This window comes from Notothenia coriiceps, unplaced genomic scaffold (assembly GCF_000735185.1).
Source record: "Notothenia coriiceps isolate Sejong01 unplaced genomic scaffold, NC01 NC01_scaffold00031493, whole genome shotgun sequence".
NCBI lineage: Eukaryota > Metazoa > Chordata > Actinopteri > Perciformes > Nototheniidae > Notothenia > Notothenia coriiceps.
Window position 1 is genome coordinate 9,358 of NW_011364194.1, and position 22,656 is coordinate 32,013.

A 22,656-nucleotide genomic window follows, 5' to 3' on the forward strand; every position below is an offset into this window, starting at 1 on the left:
GGGTAATATTGGGTTTCGCACCTTGAAATAGAAATACATAAGAATAATAATATAAGTTGGGGCGGGGAGTTCCGACTAAAACCTTTTCCTGTAGATTCGGCAACAAACCCAAAAGGGGGATAAATATATGGTTGTTTACTGTACAGTTTAATGAAACACAATACACACATTCTGAACACAAACGACGCGCGACGTAACGAACGTCCGCCAACCCGTCTGTAACATCTATGTTAAGTTGGTGGCTCAGTGGGAAGACGACGGAGGTGTAAGAATGATAAACGACGTTTCAACCCAACCCTGGTATCCCACCCTATTGTTATTTATGTTCGAAGCGGTTCAAACAAACAAAATAACGTGTCAGTCCTGTTATTGTTATTGCCGTAGGTTCGACTGCGCGTGCGGCGAGGTTCATCCCGAAAACGCTTCGTACGCCGAGTTGTTTGTCAAACCTCTAACCCTTCGACCCGAAAGACATCTTTCCGACGACGGTAGGTACACGGAGTCTCATTTAACGTCTCGTCTTCGCGCTGTGAAGGAGTACGGTACAGGTTGGGCGAGGCCACAACAATCATGGCACACAGTATTCCGACCGAAATTTCATGTCTTTTTTGATGAAGGCCGGAGGTCGGCCACTACCGTACACCACAAAACATCGCTGCCTTTTTTACCCCGACCCGCGATTGGTCGCTTCGTTGTTAAGTCTCAGTCTTCCGCCGGGCACAAACGTTTAAGTGGGGTCGGGCGTTTATCTGTTATCTTATATGTTTAACCGTTAAAAAAATAGGGTGAGCTGCAGTCCGAAGCATGCGTGGAGAGATTGGCCGGTCCCTCGACTTTTTTACCGGGTTTTCTCAAGCGGGGGGCCCGTCGACTTATAGGGGCCGCCCACTTGCGCTCGTAATAACCATTTCCCGATTGCCTTGATTTCTTGTTTTCATGGTCCCTCTTCAGGAGCCGCCACACTTACGCGATACCGTCGTAGGGTATTAAGCGGGAGGACAAAGTCGTGACAAAGTTTTCACGACTAAGAGACGGACAATGAATCTACTTGTTATTCCTCCGGGGAGGGGTGCGGGGAGACTCTCTATGATGAACAATATTTTTATTCAGGTTACCACGAGATCTCCTCTAAGTCCACTATTTCCACACCCCAATGGGAACCAACCACTAACCGGATTACCCAATCGTCGTTGGGTTGTTTGCGAACACTGGTAGTATTTTCGTCCGTCGGGTTTTAGACTAGTCGAGTAAAAAAGCTCCAAAAAATATATAGTACCTAGTCCTGTTTTCTTCTCGTTAGGAAAAAAGGGACTTTGACAAGTCTTAGAGAAATGTGTCTCGCACCTGTGTACAACTACCCTCTTCCCTTGTACTTTTTCGTCTAACGACTCAGGGGAAATTTCTGTTTTTTCTCTAAAAACACATAACCGATTAAACTTATACGACCAAAACTATTTTACGACGTCGTAACGTGGAAATTGTGGGGTTCCGATAGAATTGGGACCAATTCGTCCGGGTCCCGACACTTCTTTCTGTCTGTGACTAAAATAAAGTGTTATATTCTTGTGATTATAGTCCGCGTCCCCATGTAATCGGCACCGAGCCTCTTGTAGATTTTACGTCAATCAATGAGGCTTACGTCCACCGGTTTGTAAGTCGGCGTACACAACGACAACATATTAATCTGTGATCTATACTTTTATATGACGGGTAGGATAACAGCCACTTTTACTTGTTAGAGACGAAACTCGTATTTAGTTTGGTTAATCGGAATAGTAGCTAATTTTTATGTAAATTACCCTTATAACCCAGCCTCATGGTGCACATGATTCTTTGCTTGGACATTTTGTTGGTTTGAGTAATTTGAGCTCGGATTCTAGTAGGGACATAAAGTAACACGTATCTTAGGAAGATATGAACTTCATCTTGGTGAAGTTGATGCTGAATTCACTATTTTGTAGATAATCATGTGACACTTTATCTTTGCACTACGGTCTGTCTGCTGAGCCTACCTATTATATAATATATATATATATATCATGTACAGCGGGGGGGCTTTACACCCCCTCCCCCATGTAGTTTTTCTTCTCTCGTTTTTTTTTGTACTCGCCGTGAAGTGGTTTTGCAGCCTGCCAGTAAACCCAGAGAAGAAGAAGACGAAGTGACGTCAGCGTAATCTTGCCTCAGGGAAAGTACTGCGGTGTGAATACGATTGGCACTAGCCCCCTGGCGGATTCAGTGCCGTGGTACTTTAGTGCCGGCACTAAAGTACGGCAAGTCCTGCGGTGTGAAAGCGGCTAATGATCTGTTTGGTGTTTGGAGCGAAACACTTCAGAGACATGTTTTTTATATATCTGAGACCTGTAATATATTGATGAAAAACAGTATAATAGGGGACCTTTAATGGAGTACTTTTAATAATATTAATCAGCAGTGAAGTTAGAGTGTGTTTCTTTAAATTAATTACATAAAACAACCACCCTTAAAAACAGCAGATCTCCTGGCCATACTTTTACACTTCCTAGCATTGTGTGTTATGTTTGTTTTAAAGAGCAAAAACACGGTTTCATTCTTCCTCGACAAAAAGCAATGGGTTTTTCCCAATGCTTTTTGGAATATTGCAGAAAATAAGATCTATGACAAACACACCTTTATGATACTTTCAAGTTCTGTTCAGCAGGATAATGTAATCGTCTGAAGTATAAGGCAATGTTAAGCTATAAATGAACTACATGAAAGTGGGACTAAAGCACTCTTAGTCTGCTAAGCTAAGGGCGGACAAAGAGCACAGGTGGTTGGAGTAGGTCCTTCTACCGTTGCTGGCTCCAGCTGGTGATCAGGGACCTGATTTATAAACGGTGCGTACGCTCAAAAGATGGCGTACACCAGTTTCTAAGCGATGTTTGCGATTTATAAAAAAACAACTTGACGGGAAAAGGTGCGGTCCTCCACGCAAACTCTGACCCATGCGTACGCACTAAGCACAACAACGGAGGGACGAGAAACTGCTACACCGTTGGCAGAAGGAAGAATGGAGAGAAATATGTGGAAATAATACCATAAATATAATATTACCTCTCATTTATCATATATGAAGAATTGATTCGCAAAAAATTATTGAAGCCAATCTTAAAATGATTAAACAAACGCCTGTTTGAGACTCCTCAGTGCACACAAAAACCTAACTTCATGGAGAAATAAATAAATACGGAAATGTTATTGAAAACCACCTCGAATATGTTGTGTTAATGTTAACACAACATATTCGATATGTATTCTCATAAATGATTCGATATGCAGAAGGACATAATTACGTCTAAACTGAGGCCGTTTTGCTTTTCTATAGGTTGTATAGATACGAGCATGGTTTTATATACTGTCATGTCTAATCAAGTTTTATGACGTTTGCTAAGACTTGATAAGTCGCTCATAAAACACAGGAGGTATGGAAACTAAGAACACCATATATTTGGTAGATTTGGCAGCTGATATTACACAACACATTTGTTTTATTTCATTTAAGGTGGATATAGAGTTGCTGCGGGGGGGTGGTTAAGACGCACAGGCTGCAGTGGAAACGCTGCGCACAGCTGATTGACAGCTGGCAGTGGCACACAAACCACCAGATAGAAAAATAAACATTAATTGACTCCACTCTGCAGGGATCCCCCGATCTTTCTTACAGTTTCTCATCAAGGGGGGGNGGAATTCCATCTTAAATACTCCGCCTCCGACTCCTTCTTACCGGCACTACACTATCATGTTTAATCATGTTTTATGTCCTTTCGCCAAGACTTGATAAGTCACTCATAAAACACAGGAGGTATGGAAACTAAGAACACCATATATTTGGTAGATTTGGCAGCTGATATTACACAACACTTTTGTTTTATTTCATTTGATTTGATCGAGTTGATTGTGATTTATAAAGGGAAACGGTATGCAGTGTTTTATAAATCGGAAAATGTCTGTGCGTATTTATTTGCTTTGTCCTACGTAAGCAACCTTCCCACGTGAATCCTACGCAAGGCTTTATAAATGAGGCCCCAGGAGAGACCTCTTCCGGTGTTTATATTCCAGGTTCTGCCAGTGATGCTGTTTTAATGGTCGGCAAAGTGAGCTTCAATTGACATAAGGAGGAGTTTAATGTTTCAGGCCAATTGCCTTTTTTTAAACCTTGGCTTCCATCTCTACCTATGTCCATAACCCTCATTCATATTCTGGCTAATGAAGATCGTTCTGCACTTAACCTGACTGATGGGATATTTCCTACCCACAGGAAAGCAGTAGAATAAAATTTGTATGAACCTATTACTGGTCAGAAGGAGAACAAAATTGTTGCAGGTAAAAGGAAGTGAAACAGATTTAATTACAACAATTACTTTCAAAACGTTCAGATTAAATTCAACATTGCTCTCCAAGCTAGCTTAGTTTAATACTACAAGATGTATTAATTATTTCTATGGTAGTCTGGAACATATCTACAGAGAAGAGCCCTCGAGGTAGAGGCTTGACCAATAAGAGAGTTATAATAGATGATGTGGTTGGGCCACTTCTGAACATTGTTCTGTGCTCAGAAATGAAGCACATTTCTGAAACTGCAAGGTCTACTCCCCCTAAAAAGTCATTTCAAACAACATTTCAGTCGACATTGCATGAGTAGACACAGTTCATTTTGTTCCTGTTTGAATATCGAAAGCAAAGACCAATAAAAGCCCATCATGTATTTGTCCAGTCAGGTATCCTCAAAAAGCAAAGAATAATTTCCGAACTGGCTTCCAAGGCTACTGGCACCGCAAAGGGAGCACTTTCCATTGATTTTTCCGTTTGAAAATGTTTTTAATGTGTCAGTCAAATTAAAAAAACTGGTTCAACTCTCTCTGTAACTGCTTAACCTCCTCAAAGAGAATTTCTCTATTAAAGATCAGTGCATTTTTGTAAAGACCACAAACAATGTTGTTCATTCACTGCTTTTCTACAGGTGTTCCATTTGATATGTAATCTTAAGGAACCTAAAAGCACAGGGTCTCAGCTTGCCTTCCATTATCATTTCAATACTTCAAGGTAGTCTTTTGTCGAGGTGCAGGATGCAGGATGTCATTCCACCTTCAACATGTGTGACCTTGACTTGAGCAATCCTGTATAATTCAATGTCCAGGCTTCACAGCGGGTGTGTGAAAGAAATGCATGTAAATGATAGATGGCTTGTCATTCATCACCGTCCTCACCTTGGCAAACAGGAGGAAATAACAGTGCAGGTACGGTGTCATTTCCTTTGAGCAGCTACTTTGTCTTGCCCTAAAAACGTTTATCTGTCGCGTTGAATACCAGATACTGTACAGAGATACACAAACATATATTTATGTAAAAACATAAATGTAAGCAGCAATCATCCACGCATGAGCCTGAATTCATTATTTAAGTCTTGTGGACATGATATGAAAGTTGCAGACTTGTTCTTCTATTCTTCAAACCTTCTTTTTATTCATCACCTTGCCCCACCAAAGTAGGAAGTTCTTAAATTCTACACATAATGGTAAGTTTGGTGAGCTTCTCAATCAAACTTACAATGCAATACCCTTTTTTCATGTACTTGAGTGAAATTTCAAGGATTAAACAAGTTATTTGCTACATTGTATCTCACTTTACTTCACTACCATGCATTTTCAAAGAACACCGTAGATTTTGATTAATTTAATTCCAAACCAGCAAACTTTTTATTTTATTGCTTTTTTGTGAAAGACAAATTCCTTGAGATATTTAATGGTATGTTTGGAAAAATGGTTAGCAGTAATGTGAAGTAGTTAACGGGATAACACATCAAGATGTATAACCACCAGTATGTTTATTTAGTAAGACCTGGCAGCTTGCTATTGGCTCCTTGGTTGACTTTTGCTGTTGGGGTATTTGTCTGGTAGGTCACTTGAGAATAATCGTATTTATTCCAATGGATGGTCTAGATTTAATAGTATTTTGGTAACCCTGGTAGATTAGGGCACACAGGAACTATCCACTGTCTGCTTTGGTCTTTTAATGGGATTTGCTGACACACTGAACTGGATCTTGCGATGGGATCATTACACCTAAATGGGGCCAGCGCCATACCCTGGGCAGGCCAATGGCCCCTTCCCCACTTCCAATCACCCCCTACTTCCAATGCCCTTGTCGCCATACACCCATCTTCAAACTACACACCTGTAAAGTGTTGTCACTTCATCTTGCACGGTTATCCATGACAGTGCCAAGAAATGAATGCTTTAGATGCTGAGTCATGTCTTTTTTCATCCACACTCTTTGCAATCACTCTCTCCTGACAGCTGTCCGAGAAATGATGAGAATAATGAAGGTGTGCTGCTGCTTTGTGGATGTTCAGCAGAGTGTTCACTTCATTTTTCATTCACGCATTGATTAACTGCGCAGAAGAAGAGACGGACGTACCTTTGACTATAACTGCTCTCCTTTCGCCGACAGTGGAGGGTGACGACCCTGTGACCTTCACTTCTGACTTCCTGGCTCACCGTCCACACAACAGGATTACTGGCTCTAGCTCCCAGGAACGCCACGCCGTCCTTCAGTTTGACCCTGAAACAAATAGAAGTGCACATGGGTTAAAAGGAAAACAAAAACATTTGATTTCAGAGCCTCAGAAATACGCTTGGGCTCTTAATTCTCTTTCTCCCTCTGACACAACAAACGTGTCAAAAAGACAGAAATGAAATGAGTTGGGCTTGAATTGACACAAGGTCACAAAACAAACAGATCAAACATTCATGGTCTGTCTCTGTCACACAGGAAGGACATTGTTTTAGCTCCTGCAACACCAAAACAAGAATATTTTGGACAGTATTATTGCACAGATAAAAAACATGCTCTACTAATATAAAAGCACTTAACTGCAGCAAAAAAGAAGAAAAACATTTTTTGAAAGGCTTTTGGCAGTTGAGGATGATGAGAAAACAATAGCTGTCCTTTTCTCTAAAATACTTGTTGACAAAGGAACGTTTCAGTTTTAGCAACTCATCCTCTCTGGATTATTATATACGCAACTATCCGCAATTATATAAGAGAAAAGGTTTTCACTTAATTTTGTAATAATCTGCTGCATTGTTAATACAAAGTCTGAACGCAACACGTCCCATGAATGTCCAGCAACATGTGCACAATCGAGGGAGTGGTGCCATTTATATGGCTAGGCCTCTTATTTTCAATCAATCAATGTTTATTTATATAGCCCAATATCACAAATGTTACATTTGTCTCAGTGGACTTCACAGTTTGTACAGAATATCAGTATGACAATACGACACCCTCTGTCCTTAGACCCTCACATCAAAGGAAAAACTTCCAGAGAAAACCCACAGTTTAAAGGGAAAAATGGGAGAAACCTCAGGGAGAGCAACAGAGGAGGGATCCCTCTCCCAGGACGGACAGACGTGCAATAGATGCCGTGTGTAAATTGAAAAGATAATACATTTGCAACATAGGTAGTCCAAATGTTTGGAAATGCATGTGTGTATAATAGGAAGATGGATCCACGAGGATATCCATCCAGGACTTATGATCCAGGAACACAGCCACGACTCAAGATCCAGGACTCGCGATCCATGACACAGGACCGCAGGATCCTTTTGAAATGGTAATTCGACCCTCCGGCAGTCTATATTGCATTGTAAAATGAGGATTATGGGAAACCAATCCAAAAGCTACTGGGGTCATTATTCTATAGTCTATTGCCACTTTAATACGGAAGTTACACTTTTTTTCTCTTTACGAAATGTATTCCGGGCTCACATGGGACGTTAACACAATTCTCCTTGTAAAATAAGGTGTTTTTTTATCCCATCCATTCAACCCAACCTCCTCGTTTTTCTGACTTTGTCGCTCGTTATACTTCCTGGTTCCCCATAACACATTTATTGGAGATGTATGAAGGACAAAGTCTTACTTTTCTTAGCTATGAATGGTGTTTGAAAACAGCCTGCATGCGCACAACCTCAAACACAACTGGGGTTTAGCCAAGACTCCAATATTTGCCTCTTTGCCCCATCTGTCCAACCCCTTTGTCCTTATAACTTCCATTACTGATGGTCACAGTCTGGCAGAGGCTAAACATGTGCCAAAGAACCATGACCTCCTCTTCTTCTAGTATACTGACACGCTGTTGCTCTCCTCCTTCTCCTCTAGCTGTCACATGGAATTAGCATGAAGTACGTGAGCGGCTTTCAGTGCTTCCTTTTTCAACATGACAAATTGCTCTTGTTCAAACCCCTGGCACGAATGCGGCAGAATATTTTATGCGAGGGAAATGAAGAAAGAAGGCACGAAAAAGCCAGATCTGAAGTAAAACACCAAAAGCTAAAAAGAAAGGTGATGAGAAAGACGCATTTGTTCCCAGTGAAACATGAGCCCAGGGTAAATTCTTTCTCTGCATCAAAATAATTGGAGACTGTCCTTGTTCTGAAACTGAGAAAGACTTGGTAGAGATGAAGGGGGGGGGGGGGGGAAACTGAGCATGAACCAGGGGATAATGACATGACAAACCATGCAGCAGTCTTTAGAAGAGCACAGTCATTACATCTTCAGTGTTTCAACGTCGTCTTTGATCTTATCCAGGCCGCTGAGGCGGTAATAACTGGCCTTGTGTTGGTCGCTGCTCCTGACGAGCAGAGATAAAGGCCGCCGGTGTGGAAGACATAGACAATAACTAGGAGGAGGCGACTGATTGCTGTCTGCCCTCCTGTTTCCCAGTCAGCACCTTTACACGGCGCAGTAATTACTACAAACTCACAAGCAGACTAGCACTGACAGTGGACAACGGCTAATGATAATCAACTTATACGGACCAAGGTCTGCTCTATTGATCAAATATCACATCCAAGTTTGAAGGCAGAAACGCTTTGTCCCATGATACCGAACAGCACCTTCTTGCTCTTTACAGATACAACTTATTTTCATTAGTGCTACATTTAAAAAAAAAGAAGCTGGTCATGCCGTATAAATATATGTTGGCTTAACTGGTGTTTTGTCACAGTATTTGGCAAGTAAATTACTAATGTATTAGTGAATCAATTAATTAGTGGGCTGATGAGATGATCAATACTGTATAATTCTTTCTTTCTTTCTCACATGTCTCATCCTTTCATCTCACTCTCAGTTTCTTTCCTCCTGCTTCACACTCGCTCCGTATCTCTCACACACACATGACAGCTGACAAGCAAGCGCTGCTAAATTAACAAATGGCATGTTGTAAATTACATTGCTTTGGCTAATATGATTTCTGGTGAGGGAGGAGGAGGAGGGGTGAAGCAATAAGGGAAAGCAATTTCCCATGCATCAGCACATGAAGCTGCCTCATTAATTCCATGAAAACCTGCATCAGTGGGATGAGTATTTACAGATGAGATGAGGTTGTCAAGAAAGACGGTTTTCATCTCTCCCCTGATTGATGCTCAGAAATGACTCTGCAGGACAGCCACTCGTATGCTGCGTGAAATACCAATGTGCATTTATATAAATTGACTTTACACAGCAGGGAAATAAATGGAAAACAAACGATGTGAGGCCATGACTCTTGTGTGCAAATAAAACATAATTTAGACACTAAATGTTTTAGATGTTAAAGCCATCAATCTAAAAATAAGTAACAAAACCATAACCGACAAAAAAAAGATTTTAAATAGTTAATTTAACTGCAGAGTCTGGGCGGGGGATCTGTCCAAAAACACAAGACTTTCACTTAGGAGACTGCTGTTCGTGCACCATGAGTAACTGCCATACTCCTCCCTACTTATTTTCAGCCAAACCACCATATACTTAACATAACAGATATGTATTCTTAGGAGCAGCGGAAAGCTTTCAACATCAACTATCACTTGTCAATTTTCTTACTTGATGCCAAATTGGGCTTTTCTGACAAAAAAAACAAACATTGCAATTTAAGAAAAGGGAGAAAACAGAAGGGAGAGTGCATTGTTGTTTGAGAGGTGGTGTAAAGGGCTTTGTGTAGAGCCCAGGGATGAAAACATATCTTGGTGTCAAAGGTGTTTGAGTGGATAGTGGAGGGACCAGCGGTGGTTTAGAAGACATGGGTGTTGTGTTAGTGTGGAAGAAAATGGACTGATGACAAACATTCAATGGAGGTGAAGAGAGGACTTTATTGGTTAAGAGGCTAGAATAAGAGCTTTAAATCAACAATGGCATGTGTTCTGGTCTTATCTTTCCAACATCAGAGGGCACATTATGTCAATGACATCATTAAGAAGCCATTTGCGAGGTTATGTCACCCACTAAAGTAAAAATATTAGAGAAATCGGCTTTTGGAGTGCACAGACCCCTGCCAAGGCCAAATGCCCTAGATTGCAAAGTTATATAAGACATTTAGAGCATTAAATTAACAGCCAAAAACCTTTTAGAGACAATGGAGGAATGGATACCTGAGCAAATAATAAAGACAGAACTCCAACCCTCTGGTTCTAGATTAAGAGGCCCAGACTCTGAATGTTTTATGTAAAGCCTGTCACCAAAGTAAACAATATGCTTGTATCAACTCCGTTATTCAGGTCTACTCTAAAATTGAAAGGCTTCTATCTTGAAAAAAGCTACACACGTCCACCAAGTGCCTTGAAAACCGGACAGTCGTTTTTCTGTAATCTTGCTCACAGTCGGACAAAAAGACATCCTCCTTGGCAGATAAATGACACGAACAGGAGGACAATGGTTCCTGGTTTTTCAATCCAGGTGATAGCGGATCATTACTCAGACAGAGATAGAGACGAAGAGAACCCAATATCTCCACACTTGCGATATACACACGCAGGTCTGGGTCTATATCAGATATTATTTAAACTCATTGGCAGAGAGTGGGTTGGTGGACAAAGCTAACCTTTAGAGGAGATAAATGAAAGCGAGAACAATTGCTCTGATATCGGCTCAGCCGCAAAGAAAAACCACCGTTGGCTCCTTCTACACAGAGGGATGGGCCAGATGGAGAAAAGCTGTGATACAAATGAGTCAGCTAATTCAAATAAAACCTGCAGCCGGCTTCTGAGCAATAGTTATCTCACTCAAAAAACATCACAAATTGATCATCTGGTACTTGGATGAATCTAAAACACACCAGAAACTTGGGCATATTTTCCTAATTAATTTCAAAAAGGTAGTTACGCTAAATTCAATTTACTGACAGCAAGTGAAATTGGCCTAATCACATCGAGCTTGTTGGTTTGGCCTGTGGCCCTAAATGCTCAAACACCTGCAGCTAAATCCAGTTATAAAATGAATGCACAAGCTGTTGGCCATAGAGCCCCGGCTTCCTTTATTTCCCTTCCTTCCTCTTTATCTCTCTTGCTCAGAAACAAAATAATCCCTCTCACCTCTGGGTAAAATGAGATTAGATAGTAGCCAATGAAAGGTGAACCAGGCTGGGAGCCGGTTCGATAAATTAGTAGGGTGAAACGGGGCAACAGAGTCAATTAGCTAAGGAATAGTTGTCGAAGGAGGAGTGTTTTTAGGGGTGAGCGGACTCAGGCAGATACAGGGATAAAGAGCGAGCTAATTCAATTATGAGTTTGATGCTGTTCCTCCCATTATCACAGCTAGTTAAAAGTGCTGGAGCGTGGCGGCGCTGCAAACAGAGTACAAGATTAACACTATCAGATAAAGAGGGTTCTCCAGACAAAGCTCATATCCACCCATGCATTCTGGGCCGTCCCTCTCTCCGTCTCACCCTCTTGTCTCACTTTCAGCATGTCTCTTATCCTATCTCCCACTGTCTGTCTCTATCTGGAACACTCTGCTCCCCTCACTGTTTCTACACACCCAAGCCTTCCTCTCATTTCCTTCACCACAGCTCCCCTTTTTATTGGTGCTCTGCACTATAGCTTGTTTTGTGGGATTTTAAAGGCAACCAGTGCCAAGTCACTCTAATTCGCTTTATCAAATCAAGAATGTTTAGTCTGTAAAGCTTTATAAACTAATTTGAAGGTCTAAAGACACAAACAACTTGCTTTAATAAAGTTAGCCTAAGCCACCGCCATTGTGAAAAAATGTTGGAAACTACTGACTTGACAGTTTTTCGGCCCAACTTGCCTTTGATTAGAACTTTGTGGTACTCTGTTCAAGGTGTCGGTAAGTATGTCTAATATCTCAAAACCAATGGATTGTTTGCTGTAACTTTTGGACACATATTCATGGTCCCCAGAGGATGGAGGCGTGTGGTGCAGTGGGTTATGTGTTGGTGTTCGGATCAGGGGGTCACAGGTTCAAACCCCACTGCAGTCAGCATGTTGTTGTGTCCCTGGGCAAGACACGTCACCCCAAATTGCCCCAGTGGGGATTGTCCACAGTATTGAGTATGTAAGTCGCTTTGGATAAAAGCGTCTAACAAGTAACATGTAATGTAATGTAATGATAAAGCCTACAGACTTGATATTCTGACTTCCCCTATAGCGCCACCCAAAGGTTGACATTGGTAGTTCACATTAAAATATCTATGTTTAAAAGGTCACCCTGTGCAGAAACTGTTTTACTGATCCCCCTGACTTTTTAACTTGCTTCATGATAAGGTAAAATGTTCAGTTTGAACACACAGTTCCTGATGGTTTTATTGAAAACGAGTATTACGCCCCGACTGAGCTGCTAGCGGGATGTAGACTTTTAGTTTGACTTCTTTCTACTAAAGCTCCTCTTTCTGTGTGCCCCTTTTAATCCTCACCAGGCTTACAAAATGAATCAATAAGTGAAGCTTTTAACCTTCGGAACAAGCAAAACATTTGGAGGCTGGACACACCGTGTACACCTATACTGTCGATTACAGAGCAAATATAATAACCTTGCAAAGAACACATCCTTTGTCTGTGATACTTTGTTCAACCTGTATTTCAAAAACCTGGAAAAAGCATTATCTCCCTTTATATATAATAAACGCACTTATAAAAATAGAGGATTGAAGGAGCATTTTGGTATATTTTTCTAGGAGGTTATCATCGCCTAACCTTCACACATATACCCTCTAATTTCCTCAGGATGTTGATGGGAAAAAATGATGTTGCCTTGTGTGAGGCCGGACCTTCACTTTACCCTTGTGAAATGTCGATTTCACTACTTGCTGCAATTGACTGCCTACTCATCTCACCATTCTTTACAGATCAATATCTGTGTGATCCGAGCCAGTCAGTGAATGGGTGTGCTTTGAGGGTATTGGAGCTGTGAAGGGTTAAAAGCTACCCATTTATCAAGGGACAAAGATGATCAAAGGGAGTACTACTTAAAGTGCCTCTTAGTCATTTCAACCTCGATTGGATTGTATTGAGTGCTACTTAATTGAGCAGATGCTGACTGTCACCAAACATACGTTTACAATCAGGTGGCTACGTGAGGAACTGTACTATCTTAGAAAAAGCAAAGGCTGTTTGATTTTCGCTTGAATAGGAGAGTAGTTGTTGCCTTCAGCCAAACTCTCTTTTCATTCATGTCTGGAAAAAAAACACCTAGCTTTTTTCAGGATCTTTTTCGCAGTATTATTTTTAATTAAAAGAAAGGCAGCCAGATGACTGACATAAGGAGCTTGGACCTGAGGTCTAGGAACAAACTCCTGCCTTAAAAAAAAGAGAGAAATAACTGTCAGAGGAGAGCATGACTTCAAATGAGAAGAAGTTCAAAATGTGAGCTGGTCGTAGCCGACATGAACAAATCCATGACAGATCAAGAGCAATCATGTGGGCAGTAGCGCTGAGAAATGAATTGGAGTGGAATTCAGATAAGCCCCTGAGATTGTCAGAGAAAAAGGACATTTCATTTGAAAACCTTGGTTAGGTTTCATATATCTTAAATACATCTTAGTGGTGAGGGAATCTTTTTTTCTGTCAATAATAATCCAATGGATCCCATCATACCGGTGTTTTAAACTGAGGCATCTGTATAATCTACATTCACGATGACGGGTGGTTTTCACATCTTCAAATGAAAACAGCTCTGTATCAGCCTAAGAAGGAATAAAATGGATAGTGCTATGACTGAGGAAATGGAAAAAAGATAATCATTCTTTGTAATGGTTGAAACAACAAATGACTGCTTCAGTACAGAAGTGCCACGCTATATTGAGGCTTTCACATTTAAAATGATCAAATTAATCTTGCTTGAACCACATATTGTTGACCATTAGAAAAACAAGGATAATAGAATCCTTTAAACATAATTGTGTAAGCAAAGGCTTCAAGAGTGCTATAGATAAAAACAACATGATGAGACAGCATTAATGTGGAGCCACATTTTGAATTATACAGGTCTGCTGTTTCGGAGAAGATTACAACACATACATAAGTTATTATAGAGCGGGAGCAAGATGTAATTAAGGCAGTATTTACTTAAAAACTAGAAGCAGAGGAGGATAATGAATAAAGGAAATGGAATTGTAGCTAAAAAAAAAAAGTTATCAAAGCCAATAGCTAAGAGCAGTGAATGGATTTCCTTTTATTTAATCTGCCCCGAGCTCTCGTTAACTCCTAATGTCACACTGTTTTTAAGCTCACTTCAGAAACTGTAAGAAATAATACATAATATTCTGAATAAAGAAACAGGTTGGATGTGGGTGAGTATTGAATGAAGTGACAAAGAGCTGCGTTTGTGTGTGTGTGTGTGTGTGTGTGTGTGTGTGTGTGTGTGTGTGTGTGTGTGTGTGTGTGTGTGTGTGTGTGTGTGTGTGTGTGTGTGTGTAGTGGCTGTGTACAAGCAGGCTAACGGGATGATGACACTTAGGGGTGTGACAGCGCAACACCCACTGTGGCCAAGAGCAAGTCACCTCCAGTGAATCACATCCTGGCTTTCCTCACGACGGAAGTCTCAAAATATAAAACTTAAAGTGGACCTATCATGCTATATTTGAATAATATATTGTAGGGCCATACCTATATAAAACATGTCTGTGAATTTTTTTTTAAATACCAAACAGATCGTGCATTTTAGCCATGCCTCATTTCGCTCTATTTGCTCTTTTCCAGCCCTGTTTTTGCCCTGCAGGAGAGGGGGGCGTGCTCAGAGATCAGCTGATGGGCTCTCAGAAGAGGGGGAGGAAAAGTGAGGCTTTTATTCTTATATTATTATATAGAGTCGTTATTCATTTGTTTTAAAGCTCAATAAATAACAAAGAAGACCTCTGAGCGGCACTTTTCTAATTTTGTCCGGAAGATTTAAACTTTAACACACATGTTGGCCGGCGAAAAAAAACTCTTAACTGAAACTCTGCCGCACGGTCCCCTCGTTCCTTGGAAGAGGCGGAGAGGTGGGTGTTTGTCATCTGCTGGTGGACTACCGGAGAGAATTACAGCGAGAGAGGGATTGCATTGAATTACAGCAGCAGGAGCAAACGCTTGCCTCGGGGAGGGAGAAGCCAGAGCGTCCACAGCGGAGAATAAACAGAAGGGCAACCATGGCAATCATGCACGGGAAGTCTTCTTCGCTACTTTTGTGGCAGACTACAGCGCCACTTGCAGGCCTGGCATATGTACTACAGCGTCTCCAGAGCTTTCGAGCGGTCTCGTGTGAACGTACACGTTTCTGGTGCCTGTTGCGTGTGGACGGAAGACTTTTTTGATAACGATTGCGGTCCGTTTGCAGGTGAAGCATTGCCCATGTAGGCGGAGCGTCACCGCCCACTATTCCGGGCTGACGTCAGCTCGGATGGAATCTGTTTCCGCTCGTTGTAGCCCCGTTTTTAAAAGATTTGGGTACGGAGGAAAAGAGAGAGGGTTTTATTTTCTGACGCTGCGTGAGTTCCCTGACGCACCGGGGACACATATTACATATTTATGTATAAAAGACATCACAAGTGCATTTTGCATGATAGGTCCCCTTTTAAGAACATCACCATCTGGTGCCCTGCATGTTATATTTCTGACCCTCATTTGAGTCGCTGGTTTGTATTACAATCAGTGGATTCCAGATTAAAACAAATATAAAATATGTGCCACGTTGGTTTTTCCTCTTGTATTTTTTCATATCTGTAGAAATGTATCCCAAGCAGTGTTCTATAAACTTGTAAAAATTGTATTCACTTTAACGATGGATTTCAGGAACTCTCTACTACTGGTGCTGTAGATTAGCTGAGGAAATTAGGTCATGTTGTAGCAGACAGAGGTTTTGATCCCTATGGCTGCCATTTGACTGGAAGCCCAGGCAGTTCAACAGGGGACAGAGCAAACACATGCAGACGCTGCTTCCAGTAAAACATATTTGACATAAGGCTGCATGCAGGGGATAACAAATTAGACTTCGCATAGGATTCGTCGGGATAGAAGGATGATCCAGGACTTATCCAATATTTGGATGGACGCAGAAGGAGGCCAAGCAGTATAATCTCAGGATGTAGTGGACAGATTATGGCAAATTTGTAAACCTGATGTAGGAAGGGTTACACGGATTAACACTGCGACTCGGCACATGCGATAGTCATCGTGATGACCGGGATCAAGGCTAAAGCTGCATTGATTTGACAATGAAGTTGTTCTATATAGTGTTGCTTAAAGAATGTCCTCGGGCTGTTTCCCTTTTTTGTGCACGTTGGAAGTCAATGCCAGAAACCCAGACTTTGCTTCCATATAAAGTATGTGCTGAAGAGTCAAGTAAATGGAATTTATATACCCGAAAATCTGTAGTTACAATCTGTGCAGTGATACGGATAAGGAAACGTCTCAGGGAGAGAAATACAGGAGGGATGGTGTTGAGGGCGATACTTTCATATAAAATGTGAGCGTATAGTAGATAATTTATATTAATAGTCATTTGGTTGAATCCATAATTTGGTCCATACTGAATTATTTCTACATTTACTGGATGGATTGCCATACAATTTAGAACACCTTCTCCTGCTTCCCAGAGGATTCATCTTTTATGTTCCTCTTTTTTTTTTACTTTAGCACCACCATGTAGTTGAGATGGGTGATTCAGAGTCAACTATCTTGACAACTGTTGGACAGACCGCAAATAAACTTTCTAAAGATATTAGAGATATCTTTTTTTGCCTTTGTGATCCCTTTTATTTTCCTCTAGTCCATCCGAAATTCAAATTATTCACTGGTTCAAATATCTCAACCGATGGATTGGCTCATTTTAGGGTTAATGCTTCATTGAGAGTGTAGCATGTGTACTGTATCTATTGAATTAAGATGGTGACCATTAAAAACATCAACACGCTATTATTGTTCTTGTGAGAATGTTCACAGGCTAATGTTAGCATTTAGCGCATAATTACCGCCCTGCAGAGCCGATAGCAGGACGGTCATTTCTTCTGTCACTCATGAACATATTGTATATTTTTTAGATGAAGACGCACCAGTTTCTGTCAGAATAATACAAAAATAACGTCTTCTGGCTGTCCATATCACTGACATTATGAATGAATGAGGTACTAATTCCGCTGATAGTTGTGTTACTTTTTTACTAAAAGGTTTTGTTGGAAATTACTTTTTGACTGAACGTATACATTACTGTCAGAAAACAGCTTTCACCGAGCACACATCAAGGAAAGGAAGAACAAAAACTCATAATTGCCATAGCCTACGTATGCAAATTGCATCAATCCGAAGCCATTACTGAAACAATTAATCTTTGGCAATCGCTGAAACATTTTAATCATGATCGTTACAAATGGTTGACTATTCATTATGCCCTCTAATTAGATCATAAATTGTATGAATACACTGTTGTGGGAGGTTTTTGAAGGATGTGACACACCAGGGACAAACACAAAAGCCAGCTAGGACTGATGAAGTGTGCCGCATTAATAGCGCCGGGAGCCAGGGTTGCTGAGAAGGGACTAAATCCCCGGTCTCTCCTGACTTCATCTATGAGTGATTTATTGACTGACTGAATGACTGGCTGGTTTGAACTGTTCAGGTGATGCAGGTGATCACTATCAGGGGTCAGATGTCACGGCAGGGCATTAAACTGTCCTCACGTTGGGGACTATCAATATCCCTGAAGTAATTGATTAAATCCGTCCCGCTGGCATGAGCGAGCGTGAGCCATGGCAGACACATTTTTGATCTAGATGTCATCTGTTTGTTGTGTTGAAGCCGTGGGAAGGCAGTACAGTAAGTGCTGGAGTGGCGATGTGACAAGAAAATATGTCAGCCATCACGCCAGCCCAACATTTCAGACAATGTCCGTCTGAAAGCTGTCACGAAATGTTTGCCAAGTGTGAGAAATGTGGCTTTTACCCAAACCCAAACTCCAGAAATAGGATAAATTCCATCTTGGTTTTCCTTTTGCTCGTCTCAAGGTTATGTTCAGACATACATTCTCAGCCATCCACTGGGGACAAAATAAAGCATCTGTCTGAAATGTTTGCACACTTTATTCATGGCACTCTGTCATGAGAAGATTATTGGAAAATGCTGAACTGACATCGCGTGTAAATCAATTCAGTCCTGATCTGTAAAAGCTGGCATGTCAACCAGTACATTAGCTCCACTTGCACTTCATTATGTGCACCAGTGGGCACTGTGGTCACCAGACAGGGAACAGACCCAAGTCCCTACATAGGCATCTACAGGGGGTTTAAAAATGTATGTTTGTGTGCCCATGCATGTCTGTGGAGGCATATTAGGAATGTAAGGGATGTGATGGCGACAGAGAGAAATAGAGGTAAACACAAAGAAGATAGAGGAATGACGTAGGGGTAAAATAATTGGCTTTGATGTCTGCTTGGATTGGAAAACAACAGATAATCTCTGCAGGCTACTGTGCTATTATTTTGTAACAAAAGCATACCAAACAGACAATCTTAAAATCAGATGGGAATTGACCGATACACATATTTTAATTTGATTTATTTTGTGCTTTGCCAAATGCATCTTTGTTATCCACAGCATGAACATAAATCTACTTTTCAAAGATCGTGTTTCTTGCTTTTCTAGGCTCTCTTTCCCTCATCTCACCTGTCCTCTCTTATTTTCCTCCCAGTTTCCATCTCAGGGACCTGATAACAAATCTGAGACTAACAAACCCATAAATAAAACAACTTTTCTCATCACTAGGTGTCTGTTGGCACATATTTTTGTTAACACAGGTTTTGCATTTAGCTTGAAGCAAGTCCAAAGTCTTGGAGTCAATTTCTGATTTCAGAATCAAACCGTAACAAAAAAAATAATTAAACTACAACCAGTAACTTCTTCTAAAGTGATAGTTATATAGCTGCACAGAAAAAGAAATGTCTCGCCTAACATTCTGACCCCACTGCGTAGCATATGGTGAACTGTGATAAAGTTAACTCAATAGCATATTTTTACTGTGAACAACCTCACAAGACAACTTTATCCTCACAAAATGGTTTCATCACGCGCTGTTCATGGTGTGGATTTCAGAAAGTCGCTTATTTTGCACTCACTGAAGAAGTATCCATTACATCACCAAAGAAGCAGGAAGGGAGAAATTAAGTTCAATTTCATGGCTTATTTGCAACCTGTCCGTGGAATTAAGGGCAGCCTCGCAGAAAAACAAACACTATCAGTTTACATTTTGCAGCTTTATTTAACATTTTACTGTTTTATTTCAATGCCAGGGAACACATATTGGCACACAGAGCAACTCTTCATAAAGTGTCACTTCTTGCTTGTTGCTGACATCATGCCAAACCGTACAAGCATAGCAAGGATTCTTGCCTTGTGTATGTATATATAGCAAATCACAACTTTTCCTAACAAGCTGAGACTCTGCCCGGCAACAATTCAATGTAAAAACAATATGTCAACAAATATATTTTCCTCCACAAAGATTTTTTCACAGTTCTATTTCCATTCTTTCTTAGTTTTCTTTGTTTCTGTAATCACTGTACATTCATGCATGTTCTATTGGCATAAGGTCATCTGTCGTTTTTCTTGTGTGTTGTATGCTTTCCTGTGTTGCTTTAAGTCCTGCAGCTTTCTTTAGAAAATAAACAACACTGTCAGTAGGTATTCACCCTGACTGAGAGATAACAAACTGTAGATAATGGCCAATGCACTGCACTTATATAGTGCTTTTATACCTTTGCAACACGCACCATAGTATTGAGTACCAATCCTGCAATTAATGGACAGTCTGCTCTACCCCCGTGACATAAATAAAGACACCCACCTATAAACTATGTATTGAGAGGGTGTATATTACGAGGGTATATAGCGCAGTGTGCAATGGCACTATTCCAATCAGCTAGTCTTTCAAGCTTAACGACCAGTCATTTGTCATTTTCATCAGAAACGACCCATATTTCTGATGTGACAGCCCGATCGCTGGGAGAGAAAAAAAAATGTATGTCTGTTCCATTCAAGAACTATAACAAAAATATCTCCCAATCTGCCGCCCTATATGGAAAATGTTTAGTTTTGGAATTTAAGCTCTTCTGTCCAGGAGAGATTTGGATACCCAGTGGTTTAAGGGTTAAGATGAAGACCATAATTCGCTAATCCCCTTTAAGGCATGCTTTCATTTTTATTTTGTATTCCCAGGGCCTTTTTTGTAGATATTTTCTCTTCAGCAGTTATTACTTACCCCACAACAATAGGTCCCCTCAAAAATATATGTCCAAACGACCAATGTTTTTGTATTTCTGTTAGAGATGAATTGAATCGTACCAATAAGCAGCCTATATTACTGTATGATTGAATTGATGGTCCTCTGTGTAGACATAATGAAGAGCAGGCTTGCGCATAAGTGCACCACTTCCTCTGCAGAAGTCTTAGCTTCTCCTCAGTGAGCTGCAGCAGTCTTACGGTCCCGGGGGAATTTGTAGCTCCCGGTGTTTAAACAGGGATGACCAACTCACTTCTCTCCTGTACGTTGGTAGTGCTTATCAGCCAGCACCATGAGCACCGCTTCCACTTCACAGGGTCACCAACACCTCGCCTGCCACTGGATGTTTACACTGATCCCTTCATAGAGGAGTCCCTTGGGCTGCTCTCTCTGTTTGTGTGTGTTTTGTGTGTGTGTGTGTGTGTGTGTGTGTGTGTGTGTGTGGCACGCGCGCGCGCGTGCGTGTGTGTGCGCACCAAACTCCCTTGGGCCACAACACAGCTTGTCTGCTTTGAGCCTCGTGGAGTGACAATGGCGAGTCTGTTCCTGCACACCAATGTCATACATGGCGTGCCAGGGGACGCGCCATGAAAGAGTGGATGAGGACAAGCGTTCATTCAGGCCTGAACCACCTTGATGTGCGCAAAGAAATATAAATCTATGCATTTAATACAAAGAATCAGAAACAGCTTTATTACCAGGTAGGTTGACACGTATAAGGAATTTGACATGTTGTCGTGGTGAATACTTAAAAGTAAAACTAAAATGAAAAACAAAGATAGAGAACTATTTTAAGAATACTATAATAACATTACAAAATAATACAAAATATAGTAAAGGCTGCATACTTTCATAAACGTATGTTTCACACAAAATATACCACCATATTTTTTTTTCTCAAGGATATTATGCAAAAAATATGTCCATGAACATAGTACGAAATACATTAGGTCTCATTGCACATGTCTGTAGCTACATTTGAAATGACTAATGTTTTTAAGGATCGGGAACATTTAAAGAAACCCAGCTGCATTTGCCTGTTTCTGTTTCTTGAGGTTTTTCTGATAGATGCATATTGTACATGTTCAGGCTTTATCATGCTTTGCCCAGAAACTGTGTTTACATTCTTTCATTAACTTCCTGACAGAGAGAAACAGTGGGCTACACGCATAATAAAACATGAGCTACATCCAGGTAACTTGTAATGTTCGCACTCATTATCTCGTTACAGGAAAAGGAGACTGCCTTTGTGTAAGCTAATTCATCAGAGAACCTCCTCACACTGCTGATGATCGAGTAGATGGTGCTAACTGTTGCTAAAAAATAGAACACAACTGAGTCTCAGCACTGACGATGCAGGATGAATGCGTAACAGGGCAGTGCAAACACAAAGTGGTGCATTAAAGGTCTGTATATGTCGTTTTTTCTTTTGTACAGACCTCAACTGAAGCAGAAAAGTACATCATGCAATTATTGTGTATTCCACAAACAACTTAGCAAATATATAAAGAGATGATCCAAAAGAGGAATCATTAACAATGTGAAGTCTTTCTACTTTGGCATATTAATTAGCAAGAGACTCAGACAAAAAGGATTCAAATACCATACCAATATATACTTTGTGTGCCATATTTATTAGTTTAGTTTTATGTCTTGTGTACTCACATCTGCAGAATTCTCCAGTATTTTTTTATTTCATACATTAAACCTTAAAACGGATTTTACAATTGTGGAAACCTACCAAAAACATCTCAGACACTTTTACCACAGCATGTCTTGCTTATTTATGATGCGGGACGTGAAGAGAAAAGTGGGAGTAAAAACCTCATGCCGCCACTAAAGCAGGAGCAGCTGGAACGGCAGGGAAAGAGTTTTGATGTTTGTGCGAGTGCGTGTTTTTTGTGTCAGTTTGTGAGTCAGTAAAGCAAGACAAAGAGAATCAGAGTGAGTCCTTTGGGCCAAAACACAGCGTGTCTGTACTGAGAAAAAGTGGAGTGACACTGCCAGATCTCCTGCAGTCACCAGTGGGCCAGAGCATGGCCAACTTGAGAGGGAACAGGGTGAAACAGCCATCCAGGACTTAAAGAGCAACTTGCAGGTTAGAGACACCAG

At 40.9% G+C, this 22,656-nt stretch overlaps 1 protein-coding gene across 1 annotated transcript in view; it reads right to left on the reverse strand.

Moving 5' to 3' along the window:
- LOC104960028 (transmembrane protein 132C-like) overlaps positions 1-22,656 on the reverse strand; it is a 93,054-nt gene that overhangs the window by 390 nt on the left and 70,008 nt on the right. The window contains exons 4-5 of the mRNA XM_010787968.1: positions 8,576-8,656; positions 6,439-6,582 (exon numbers count right to left, since the gene is read on the reverse strand). Coding sequence (XP_010786270.1) covers positions 6,439-6,582; positions 8,576-8,656 — 225 coding nt within the window. The remainder of the gene's footprint in view (positions 1-6,438; positions 6,583-8,575; positions 8,657-22,656) is intronic.